The sequence below is a fragment of the Watersipora subatra genome, chromosome 10 (assembly GCF_963576615.1).
Source record: "Watersipora subatra chromosome 10, tzWatSuba1.1, whole genome shotgun sequence".
Lineage (NCBI taxonomy): Eukaryota > Metazoa > Bryozoa > Gymnolaemata > Cheilostomatida > Watersiporidae > Watersipora > Watersipora subatra.
Window position 1 is genome coordinate 54,109,038 of NC_088717.1, and position 13,977 is coordinate 54,123,014.

The 13,977-nt window shown below is 36.0% G+C and overlaps 2 protein-coding genes across 2 annotated transcripts in view; both read right to left on the bottom strand.

Annotated features, from left to right (window-relative positions):
* LOC137405864 (uncharacterized) overlaps positions 1-13,977 on the bottom strand; it is a 405,083-nt gene that overhangs the window by 72,320 nt on the left and 318,786 nt on the right. The gene's annotated exons all lie outside the window — the stretch shown is intronic.
* On the bottom strand, positions 1,605-13,742 carry LOC137407213 (uncharacterized). Its single transcript, XM_068093819.1, has 6 exons — positions 13,566-13,742; positions 10,999-11,137; positions 7,341-7,464; positions 4,950-5,118; positions 3,423-3,570; positions 1,605-1,953 (listed from the first exon to the last, which is right to left on the bottom strand). The coding sequence occupies exons 1-6, from the start codon at positions 13,740-13,742 to the stop codon at positions 1,670-1,672; spliced, it is 1,041 nt and encodes a 346-aa protein (XP_067949920.1). The 3' UTR covers positions 1,605-1,669.

A 13,977-nucleotide genomic window follows, 5' to 3' on the forward strand; every position in this document is an offset into this window, starting at 1 on the left:
TTTTCTATTTATTAACTTGTTGCGCTCAAATAAATTAAATTCTATTTATATATTCACTAGGAATCGGTGTAATACAGAAACTTGGAACCTAAGCTATATACATTTATAAAGATGTAATCGGGCACACTTTAATCATACTTATAAAAGTTTACTTTATTCCAGCATTATTTTATCACAAAGGAGAGATGAAGCTTTTCTGGATTCATTTGCTTCCATAAGCATTTTTATCAGCCGACTGCAGTTGTATAATTTGGGAATACAAACAGCTAGGACAGAGTCATGTTCGAAAGCTGATGCGAAGAGCACAGTTGAATGAGAAAATTTCTATAGCTTTCAAAGCTTTCATCTAAATTAAACATACACCAGGCAACATCTCACATCAGCATGAATAGTGAATACTTTACAGTTTAACAATGTTAAACAAGTTATCAGGCTACAATGGGGTTGGGTGCATGTAATGAGAAAGGTGCAGTGAATAGGCAGATTTAAAATCTTTCTGTAACTTTTAACAGCCAAGTGGGTGGGCCAGAGCCGTACTGCTCAATGCTATTTACAGTACACAGCTAGTTACAAGTGCCAGTTCTTATAAAACAGCATCAGGCAGCGCCTAACCTGACTGTTAAAAAGGAGTTTTGTTCATCTGGCTGTAAACTTGTATCTGGTGCTTAGAATTGTGTCAGCTATGACCCAATTGTACTCGGTACTATATTCGGTTCACCTACAGCCTCCAGCTGTGATATTGCAAAGAGAACAAAATATTTTTATACAATAAATACATTAGCTCTCAAATACATGTACATACCCATTGATAATGTTGTATTAAATTGTTTTCTCTTTCCAATTTAAACAAAGGCGCGCAATAACTAGACAGATATGAATGAATTTTTGGAGTTATCGACATCTACAATGAGAGTTCATCTCAAATTAGGTAGATTAATAATTCATGGCATCATAGACTGCTACCTCACAATTTCACTCTAAGTGTAATCCAGCTCCTTTTCAACCAACAAATCACGAGCTTGTATGAACATGGATGGTAAGTTTTGTTGCAATGATACATTGTACTCTAATCAATACCACTTTTAGTGCTGAGAGATATTTCTTTGCTTACCAAATTTATTTTATTGCTGAGGATGTTTAGATAACAACCAATGGATAGTTATGACACTGAGTGAATAACTTCAAAAGATACAAATGCAAGTTGCCATGTAGATTACAGCAAGAAAAACTGAGTTTCACAAGAAAAAAGTGAGCAATTATTAGCAACAAAGAAAGACAGTCGGGCCTATCACAAAGCATTTACAAAAACAATTCACCAATCAGTAAACAAAATAACACAATATACATGTTTGAATGATCCTCACAAGGTCAAGTATCTCTCAATAAAACTCAACTAAAATAAACCCATGTTCACGAATTATTTAGAGTTGTCTTATCTGCCAAAAAAACAAAGAAGATACCATAACTTCCAATTAGACTAGGAATCATTACCATTATTAGGATGATTATCCTAATAAGTAGGATACTATACAATGATTAGGAATCATTATCATTATGTCTAATATCATTACCTATCTTATCTACTTATTTGTAGTAGTTGCCACATAACTATTATGCATCGTGAGAGTGTTCTTGGAATACTTGGAATACTCAGTCTATCAGAATACTGTTATATTCTAGTGCTCTCTGTTCTTTGGCTGACATTTCCATTTTCCAGGCCTGAAAGTGAATAGTTTCCTTTTACCACACTCGTTCTAGATTCTTTGACCTTGACGAGGTCATGATGACGAGCTATTCTTTCAACATGGATGTCATAGCTGCAGTCATATATTTCTATTAGCCCAAAAATTATGCCAAGTATATTTTTGACAAGAAACACAGAAATAGATCGCACATAAGTGGCAGCCAGGTAGATTCTGATAATCAGAAGAGGAATGTTGATCAGCAGGAGTTCTGTAAACAAACACATAAGATGTTTATACTGACACAGTAGCATGTTCTGGTTGATAGGCTTTGCTCTTCTTCTATGTTATTGCACCACTTAGAGTTAACAGAGTTATCTCAACATTGCCTTGAACTGCATGTGTTTAGGAAGAAATATGTCTAGTAATTGCCTAATTGGCTTTCCATGCTAAAATATTAGAATGGGTGTGGATACAACAGCTACCATTACTACTACTATAACTACTACTACTACTATTATTACTACTACTACTTCTACTACTACTGCTACTAGTATTACTACTACTACTACTACTACTACTACTACTACTACTACTACTACTACTACTACTACTACTACTACTACTACTACTACTACTACTACTACTACTACTACTACTGCCACTACTATTACTACTACTACTACTACTACTACTACTACTACTACTACTACTACTTCTACTACTACTACTGATACTATTACTACTGCTACTACTACTGCTGCTGCTGCTACTATTATTACTACTATTTTAGCTATTTGCAGGTTCGAGAGTTAAAACTCTATTCTCATGCATAGCTAACAGGCAAATTATAGCAATAGCGTACACAATCCTATTCATTTTCCTAAATACAATGCACGTAAATGCAATGCTTATACTCACTGCAGGTAAAGTTGAATCAATTAAACATGACGAATGGCACCATTCTTAAGGTTCTGTTTATTTCCATAATTACTGTCTTTTTCTAGCAAAATTGTGGTTGATGTCGCATGTGATAAAAACATATTTATTTATGATATACGAGTGAACTGCATAACCAAAAAATCATAATTTTTTTACAAAGGGTCTACTGATTGCCACCAAACAAGGAAAACACATTTAAGATATGCAAAGAATAAATGTCACATGTACAGGTTTATAAAAACTAGTAAAAGAACTAATACTGACATAGTTGACTATGACTAACATTTTGTTTAAAACTACGGTTCATACTTTAATAGTCTTCTCCAAAAAAACAACTAGGTAACCAGCTTAAAGTTACAATACTTCCATTCGTATTAACTTAGTGATATAACTATTGGCATTGTGTCTAATTATTACTGTTGTTTGCTCATGAAAGCAATTATCCACAAAATAACAAATACAAATAAAAAAACTGGTCTGAAACTTTTCTTCTTGAAACTGTATGCTCATACATTTGTATAATTTTAAGTATTTTAACAATTTCACGAATAATAAATTTTCAAACAAGCCCCAACAATATGCTTACTAAATGTAATTAAATTTTATAAGTTTCAAGGAGTTGCCTGCTCATAACAAGTGAAGGCATCCACATGAAGGAAACTTTACATATGTTATAAACTATCAAATCTAACTGTGAAAAGACAACTCCTATGACCACCACTTGAGATGCATCTAAATCATATTTAAAAGTATACAGCACATGCAAACACAGCATAGCGAGACAAAAACAACACTTACCAAAGTGTGTTTTTAGAATCTTCACTATCAAGGCAGTTCTATGCTTGGCAAAATGGTCGTAGAAGAGGCTGACGAGAACGACAGATGGATGAAGAATGTTAAGAGTAATGATGGCAAGTATAAGATACTCTAAGACCTTTGGAAACTCCTAGAAATCATCATAACAAACAATGTTCAACATTGTGGCAGCGGTAGGATACTGTTCTCCTTTTACTTATTACTATAGCACTTGTTGATACCTGCGGAATGACTCTGGGTTACCGATGAATATATCCGTGTTAAAAATAATTAGCCAGTATTAACAATTACCATAAATCCTCATGTAGAAGCCACACCTGAGAACCTTAAATTTTTTTCCATGTTGAGGTGTGGCTTATTGCACGCAGTCTAAAAAACTATATCTGTAAACCTCTGACTATGTTCCGGTTTAAGGTACCTTTCAGAATGCACAAGTAATGCTAAAAATACTCTATTTAACAATAAGGTGTTCGGAAATATTTAGTATTTGTACTAGCATAGTGAGGTAATTAGTTGCGGTTGTGGTCACTGACATGCGACATCTCTCATGGGGTTGCTTTTCGCTAATGAAAAACCTGCGGCAGCATTTCGATTGGTAGTTTTTAAAGTTATGTTCTCAGCTTTAAATTAAAATTCGTCATCGTATTTTGCCCTTTTTGATGATATGAGTTACAAAGTGTGCTCACTGATTTTGTACCTGTTTCCTGTGGTTGTGGTTTGCTGGAGAACACAAGACTTTCTCCAGAAAGGTGAGACCACTCGTGGTTGATTGCAAGATTGGTCGATTGCCTGTGATGACAGACAGGGATGGTAGATTTTGTGAAAGGCTCACGAGGCTAGGTTAAATTGAAATGTTAAATGAATGGAAACATGGTGCGTACGGCTTATGCACACTGTACACCTGTGCTTCAAAAAACAAACTTCAAAGTTTGGGGTGTAGTCTACATTGTATATACAGTGGCGGCTTATACACGAGGATTTACAGTAGGTATGAAACTTTAGGGTGTGACCTATATATAGTGGCGGCTTATAGACAAGGATTTACAGTAGGTATGAAACTTTGGGGTGTGGCCTATATACAGTGGCGGCTTATACACGAGGATTTACAGTAGTTATGAAGCTTGTTTGCACAAATTTCTTGGCAGTTGGATTTGAAAAACTTTAAGCATTTATTGACTATTTACATTTATCTAACATTTATTTTAGTAACATTGTTGGATTCCAAATACTTAATATCTAGCTCCTTCATATCACAGAAACTTTTTTAATCTTATGTACCAGATATCCACATCGTGATGATTTTATTTTGTACCTACCAAAAGATGCACTCAACAATTGTATTGCTAATTCTTTTAATTTTTTGTAAAAAGAGATAAAATATATATCTAAACTTGATAGTTTCAAGTTTTCCTTTTGTGAACTTTTGTTTGTCTTCATGACACCACATGACAAAACCTTTTCATTTATTTTTTGGCGGCACCATATATATAAATTGTTTAAATGACCTACCTCACCACTAGATTCGGCTATTTCAAATAGAATGTCTAGTATATCCACTGTGTCAAGGACATCTATGGTGAATAACTTGACAAGAGACAAGATGGATGCTCTTCTCGCTAAAGACTCGTGGTTATGGTGATGGCTCCAGGTGAAGAATATACATATAAGAGCAGAAGCACTGCAATAAACCAGTTGATCAGACAACTCCAAATGCTTTAGTCATAAAATTCATCCATTTGGGACTTGAAGGCTGGTAAAGTGTTTAAAGAAGTGGCTGTTACCGCTGATTGGTTCTGCATGTTGGCTGCTCTCAGCCAGAAGCTACCGTAGCAGTTATCTACAAAGGAATGCATCCAACTACCTCTGATCAATGGCCTGCTGTTCTCTACCCTACATAGATGTCTCTTTTTATTTTATAACAACTGTAGTGCAAATTTATTTTAATAACTTCATGCATAAAAAGTTCTCAAACAAGTGTCCTAAAACTTCCTTACTAACTATAGTTGCAAACCACAGAAGCGTGAAGCAGTTGTCTGCTCATGCTAAGTGATGCCTTCCATATGAAGAAAACTTAAATAATTTTGCGATACTACCATCACTAACTGTGAGAAGGCAACTCCTTTCAACTCTGTTAAGTATCTTAACCATATTCAGAACCTTATGGTGCATACAAATGTGGTATATTGAGGTAAAAACAACACGAATCATAGTGTACTTTTAGAATCCTCACTTGCAAGTTCTATATTACACGATTATAATTGTTGTTGTTTTTATTGTCAATAAAAGTACCCTAAAAGTCCCAAGTAGTGTGAGAGATTGTCAGGTGGGCCAATGAAGCACAGACAATAACTATGTGTGCAATAATTATAACGCCATGAAAAGCGAATGAATGGCGCAGGTAAATTAATGGCGCAGTTAGTAGCATATTGGGTGGCTATGCCGAGTGACGCGATTTCGAAGTTTCGCAAAATAATTATTTTTTCACACCTCTGATTGAGCCATCTTTGAACAGATGGACATAATACTTGAATCTTATTATAATCTTGATTGTGAGAAACATTAGCATTGTCTATTATCTTTATCTACATAAATATTAGTGTTTGTTTGTCTATCATCTGTCATCCGTGTGTCCAGTTATAAAATCTTGAATCTAAAAGTGAAGAAATCCGCTTCGCACTGGAATTGATATTTTGGAATCACCAGTTCTGCAGACAGGCAAGATTATCACGCCGCTACGCTGTCCTTGCCATATTATTGAATAATTGTTCACATACATATGCAACACTTGTGAAAATACTATTGGTTACTACTAGCACGCTTGAAGATCATGATTGCCTGAGAGACCATGACGCATAACATAAAGATTATAAGCATAATTATAAGCACAAGCTGGCTTCAGACGAATGGAAAATGCTCTTATTATAGTAAATATAAATTTAGATTAGCTTAAGTTACTAGCTCAAGTTACTCAAATTTATTGGGTAAAGAAACTTAACCAGTGGTAACTACATTACCAGCTACTGTTCATAAGCTGTTTTAAATCTGGAACAAATGTGTAACAAATGTTTTTCAACAATTTGCTTTAGCTATGCGTTGAGTTTTTAAATATTTGCATTATGCATTGGCCGGACACACAGATATAAACCAACCCCTTCATTTAAAATGGTTAAAATGGTAAATGTTGTATGTTAAATAAAAAAAAATTTTTTTGCAAAAATGTTTTTATTTCTTGTGCAACACCGGGTGTTCTCTAGTATATACTAGCGCTGGGCACAGGTAATAAATCACGTTGGGCTTGCGAGTTTATCTTCTCTCGAGTCTCGGGTAACAGAAATTTTGAGCATTTTGATCTTGAGGGCTCGGGCTTTGACTTGCGAGTTCGGGTTTTGGTACACGAATCCGTCAAGTAGAATGGACAAAAACTCGGTCTTTTGCGCCCTGCGCTCTAAGCGCTGTTTAACACCCGCCTGATAACGCCGCGAGCACGAATATTGGTCGACAGAAAACAGTAAAAAGCAATAATTAAATTGAATATAATTATAATTGCATTGTGAATTTTAAGATGTCTGATGTTTAAAAATTTCTGACATAAAACCCGTATCAACAAACCCGATACCCGAAAAATCCGTTGGCCACGAAGAACTCATGCCAAGGACTAGCGGCTACCCGATACTCAAAAAACTCGAACGGAAGGGGCGAGTCTAAACTCATTAGCCAAGAAGTACTTGTGCCCAGCATTAGTATATATTGTATATACTATTAACTAATTAGCGCACAATTCTATTCAAAGTGTTCTGGTGTTGGTATGAATGTGAGACCTTGTTTCATGTGTATAAGCGAAGCCTGAAGCAACCCCCTTTCAATCAAATGTGGTGCATTCAACTACCAATAGAAACTTACCAGATGGCTGATTTTAGCCCAAGGATATCACCGTGTTGCCTGAGGTTGTTGATAAAGAGGTCAATAACACGAGCACTAAGCAGAGAGCCGTAGACCAACCAAGCTCCTGGTGCGTATGGCAAACCTAAAGCAGATACATTAAGGTGAACACTTTCAGTTGATGGCAGGTCATCAGTTGTGTTGACTCAGGTGTCTATCACTGTAGCTGGTTCTCCCTCAACTATAATTATCATTTTTCTGCATTTTTCTTCTTGGTCTCTCACTCTCCTGCTTTCACTCTCTCACCTTAAGGATGGTCCTTTTATTTCATCTGAATTATTAGGGCTTCAACAACCTATGTCCATCTAGATCTAGTGAAGGCGAGGAGACACCCTTAAGAATTCTACAGTATAGTAGGTCAAGCAGTACAATGTCACAGTATAGTAGATCAAGCAGTACAATGTCACAGTATAGTAGACAGCCCCTATAGTAGGTCAAGCAGTACAATGTCACAGTATAGTAGACAGCCCCTATGGTAGGCCAAGCAGTACAATGTCACAGTATAGTAGGTCAAGCAGTATAATGTCACAATATAGTAGATAGCCCCTATAGTAGGTCAAGCAGTACAATGTCACAGTATAGTAGACAGCCCCTATGGTAGGTCAAGCAGTACAATGCCACAGAATAGTAGATCAAGCAGTAAAATGTCACAGTATAGTAGATGCCATTATAGCGCAAACCTCCTTTATGTAAACTCCACTTAATGTAAAGAATTTATGTAACAACTTTGCATTATATTATGTAAAAAATTCCATATAACCGAGAATGTCAAGTCATTGCTGCCGACGAATTCACACCCTAAAGCTTCAACTATTCGGAGTCGCACTATATAGATCTTTTCAAAATTTGTGATGTATCCCTTGAAACAAAACTTATGAAAGTAGACTCCTTTTCTCACAGCGAATGCCTTCACAGAAACTTCATATTATAGTGTTTCTGCGATTTGGGGTGGAAGCAACTCCGAACCTATTTGAAGCATGAAAACAATGAAAGTAAACCTCCTGTCTATAAAAATACTTCAAGGTAGACTTTAGAAGATGTAGAATAGCAGGCTAACACTCATACGCTCCATTGATTTCTATTCATGTCACTGCTCCAGGAAACTACCGCACAAGGAAGTTTTTTGCAAGCGTTGCCAGTAGCGTATTGAGTTACAACAAACATTAACAGACTTTGAAAAGATTGACGTAATCATTCCGATCCTTTAATTTGTTTAGCTGCTGAGCAAATATTTTATAAAGCTTTTATATTTGATCGTATTTGCTTTATTCATTTCATTCCCTTGCCATGTATTGCTCTTCCATATCATAAAATAGTAAAGAACAATATAAATAGCAAGTTTAAACCTTCTATGTCATTATTAGACAACTTGAAAAAAAACATATTATTTTTTTTATTTCAAGTGTTATTTTATATTTTATTCATAGTTTGTTAAGTATTTATCAGCTGAATGATGGCACATCAATGAAAAGCTAAAGACTCTGTAGATGTGAACGTTATTAAACATCAACTGATACGTGCATTTTAGTCTGGTTATGTTGTACCATAGCAGTACCTGCAGTACCTGCGCATTACGACGAACAATCTAACAAAAACTAAGTTCATCTTCATCAAAACAATTGGCCGAAATAAACATGATTTGTAAACATACAGTACGTATACATGTAACTACTGTATATGAAAGTAAATTAGTGGCCATTAGAGTACTGGTAAGGTGTTATATTTACTTGGCTAGCCCTTATTGTCAATCACAGGATAAAATGGGTGCCAACCAAATATATTCTATTTCTTGAGAATGTTTTTGGTGACAGATATGTGGAGTATATGTGGTCTGAGATAATAAAGAAAAGGAGTTTATGCCAGAAAGGACAAAACCCATCTGGAGATAGTAACATAATTACAACCACTGTAAATTAGCTTGCGTCATTCACACCAATTCTTTTCATCACCTGATCTTGCCATTAACTATCAGACTAACGACCAAATTGTAGTTGCACCTAGTTTTATAAAGATGGTTTTCAGCTGCCCTAAGTTAGCAGATTATGAGCCTACCACATTGAGGGCCCGTTAGCTAAAATGAATAATAGATAGTGTGCCATTTTATTGCAGTCAACACAAAACTATAGAAGTTTAATTAATTAGAGGAAGAGTTAGTCAATAAAACTGTTTAGTAGAAACAGATCTGGTAAGGAAGCGTGAGCCAATAATAAATTTAAAGAGAGGTGTGGAAAGTATAAAGAGCTATACTTAACGTAAGTATTAGTTGTTGATATGTTGATTAGTTTCTTATATATATACTAGTTGAATACTCGGCGTTGCACGGGTATTAAAACCAGCTTATAAACAGTGAGAGGTAATGTAGTTGCCTGTCGCTTGCCATTAGCTTGGCACATTGCCAATGGCTAATTTGAACCAGCTTACTAATAAGAGCTAACTACTTATCTAACCGCTCTCCATGATGTTATGGCACAACGTCATGGAGCGCGGTAGCGTATTTGCACCCATATAACGACATATATCACACAATGAAGCCATAAAGCTCGTGTGGCTTAATTGGAAAAGTATCGAACTAGGGAATGGGAGTGTCTGAGATCAAATCATATGCGATACGGACTTTTCATTCTACGATTTTAATAACTATAGCTAGACATAAACAGACACTTACAGACGCACACACAAACTGTGAGAATTAGATATAGATATAACTTTGTTGGCAATAATTTAATTTCAAACAGAGATGTTTTTCAAATTATGCCATACAAGAATCATAAACAAAAAAAAGCAACATAATTTCATTTCTGTTTATTTCCATCATAGAAATTTCACATTTTCGTTGTAATTGTGAATGGAAATATCGCGTAACTATTGATAAAACTGCCTACTCAACTAAAGAGCACTGACGTTTACTGTCTGTGGCCCACATTGACTGGCCTGCTAGTGGTACAGACATTTAGTCGTTAACCGAAGGCCGGTTTGATTCAGAAGCACGTAACAAATTTTTCTTGAGGCGCACTCTGGAAACATGGAAACCCCACCTTAGGAACACACTAATGAACTTGACTGAATATAGAACAACGTTATAACTAGAATGCATTTACAGTGAGATGACTAAGTCGTTATGTAAGTTGGCATGTAAGTCACCTAGTCACACTAAATATTTGTGTGTGACTTTCTTTTTGTTATCACTATGCAACAGATTTCATTATAGATCAACTCAGAAACTGCTTCCTTTCAATAACTCAATTTCAGGCAAAAATAATATATGGGAGTCAAATGGTAGAATAATGATATCGGCAAATAAAAGGTGATTAACTGCTAACAAAGAATGGTTGCTTGCTATTGGTCAAATTCTGCAATGAAAAACTTAAATTAGGCACAAATGTTGGAGGTATCGACTTGGAAGCAGTGCAACAAGCAACTTATTGTTTACACACACGACTTTTTCTGCAGACAATTTCAAGTCGAATACGTGATTACTTAGCTAACTGCCTAAAGACTAACATTTGCAACTTGCTTATTGCATCCGAGTTGTTGTTGCAGCTGATCCAATATCAACAACGCAGTTTTTGGTTTGCAATCGAGAATTGAACTGTCAGAATCCAAAGAGACAGTGGCTCACCTTTAGCAAATTCATGTTGATTTCTGTGATTTACGGAGACATGCTGCAGCCTCCACTCTTTCAGGTAGAATGACAAAATAAACAGAGCCACAACAACAATGTCAGCAAAAAACCAGAGCCACTGCAGGTCGTCTTTGTACTGCAAGAAAAAATAACTTCTACTTATTAGTGCTGCATAAACTCATAGTACACACGCAACAGAACGTTCTGCCAGTGTCCGCTTTCTTTGGAAGTTGTGGAACCCTGTCTTTAAATAGGCTGCTTTCAATGGGTCTTTCTTGTAGTCAGTCAAGCCAACTAAGACTATGTTTGTGGCTTGAATAAGAGTTAACCTTTTAACCCTAACAGCGGATATTCAGCATTGCTAGGGTGTATCAGAAACCCTAATGGCCAGAATACCGGCATTCACATGGTTCTGTTTACAAATGCTGTTTCTAAGCTTCAGTGTAAACCAATCAAATTAATTCTTGCACAGGACGTTAGAGGGCATTGCTCTCATTTTTGACCATTTTCAAATATTTTTATCTACTTCCTTGGTTATAATAGAAATTTTGCTAGAATGTATCACAAACAAGTTTGATACAACGGTTTGTTTGTACGTCATAGATGATTGTGATGCAGATGAAAAACTATATAATACTAACCATAATTTTGCAAATTATTTTGAGTCGTAAAACGACAATGAACATGTGCTCGATGAACAGGCCTGCCAACCCAAGAGTGGGGCAATGTGTGAGATTTGGTTTTTGGGCAATTGATGTATCAGTGATAGTATATATAAAATTATGGAAATTGGGGCAAAAATCTCATGCATTTCTCACGCATTTTCATTTTTGCTTTGGGGTGATTGCGTGAGTCTCATGCTCAATGCGTGAGAGTTGGCAGGTATGTCGATGAATATGCTGCTACTGTAAAGTTTTTAGAATTTTTGCTACTGTTTGCTGTGTGTTGCTGAACTTTTACCAGTGTTTTACCAAATATCATTGAATTATGAGCGTATTTAGATGTTTAATGAAAGTCTCAAAACATCTAACTTCCTATTTTCGGACAAATTGCCCAGGAATACTTAACAAGGATGGCCAGGATTCGAAGGGTCAAAAAAGGATTAATATTGAATAATTTGCTATGAAAGAATGCGTAAGACAACTACATATGAAGTGAAATGTTTTTATGTTAGGCTTTTTGCCTAACTTAGCGCATCAGCATCCCTTTTTGCCATAAAAAGGGTTGTAACCAAGAAAACTTATGAATGTTAAGACCAAAGGTTTTAGCATTGAGTACGAAATGTGGTCACAAAAGTCTCTGTACTTTCGTGGTCCAAATTGATGCTAGCACAAATGTATTGAGATTTATTTGAGAGAAGCAGAGAAAGCTAACAAATTGATTGTTCTTATAGATATTGATATGAGATCACAGTATCCGCATCATACGCCAGCTAAGACTATTATTAGACCTCGACTGTCTGCTGGAGAAAGAGAATACGTTCGACACAGTATATACAGGTAACACTAAGTGTAGCTGTTAAATTGTGGGTTGTAAAATGTATATTCCTAGATATATTTTCTCAAGTAAAAAACCTTTATTTGTCAAAATCCTGACAACTGAATCCTGCATCCATCCTGCATAATGGGTGCAAACAGAATGGCATACAAGGTAAGCGAGAGACACTGGTGGGAAGGCTAAATATACAAGAATTATCTCACTAAGATGTTACTATCTTAACATACCAGTATGAGGCAAAAATGATGTAAGGTGATAGGAAAGGTTACCGTTTTCATCAGTAGCAATTACGTTCTTTCAATTTTTATTTTAGCGGTGTCTAATCGTTGCACCATGATGCCTTCATCCACTTTTTTGGGAAGCCAGTCAATTGCATTCTTACAAATGTTTAATTCTTATTGCGTGTTTGCCTTATATTCATATAGTTATAATGCGGTTTCTCATGGCGTTGCCCTCTATTCAGTAGTAGCTCCAGCACAAAATGGATCAATAGAACAAACAATAAAACAACAATACATCTAACCAGGCTATCAACTGTATGCACACCTTTACTTTTGTACTAGGCTATGTTATTAAGTTGAGAGCTCTGAGACATGCATAATCTTGCCTTTCTAAGTTTTAAGCATTCTACATGTATGTACAAAGGCTATCGATGCGACTTTACTAAAACTGAAGAAAAAATACTTTAGACTGGTAGCAAAATAGAGTGTCTGCGACTTTCGTAGATCAACAAGATTGACCAAGTTTAATGTTTTGCAGTTCATTTAGCATCTGAAGTCTATCACACTATAATTTTCAACTTTTTTAAAAACTCTTTTTATAAACAAGTTGTTAACATTTCACCAATACATTCATCGAAACAAGCACCATGAAGTTATTCCAACTCAATCGTATCACACAATAAACTGCTTTTTAGGCAGCGAGCAGCTAGCCTGGCTATGTAGTCTGATCTCCAACAGCAGCAGAGCTAGAAAACTTTACAAAAGCCAAGTCTTGACGACGGCAAATCTTAAACCTCGTCATTTCTATAGACTTTATAAAAACTACGACAAACCTATCAAACTTACCACAGCTGCGAGATACTCGTTCAAGAAGAAGGCCTGAATGACTAGCATTGCGATGCACATTACTTGTGTTGGAATGTTACGTAACTTCCCCAAGCATAGCCGTCTCATCGGATCCTCAGCAACGCTTTCCGCACTTCCCGGTGAACTCCTCACAGCTACTAAAAACCAGGAGTCCATCCTGGCTGACGAGATTAGTAAATGACAATCGTGTTCCTTTTGTCAATGCATTGATTTGCTTCCTGAATTCTAAGACGGTCTTAACTTGTTGAATGCATACTATTATGAGTTGGCTTCCTATTGGTCCACTGAATATCGGATCACCCTACCACAGCCTTCAGATTTGTCATACACATAGGCTAGAACTCTAGCGTCACATCAGCATTGACTCAGGGTATTTAATCCTCAAATCAAT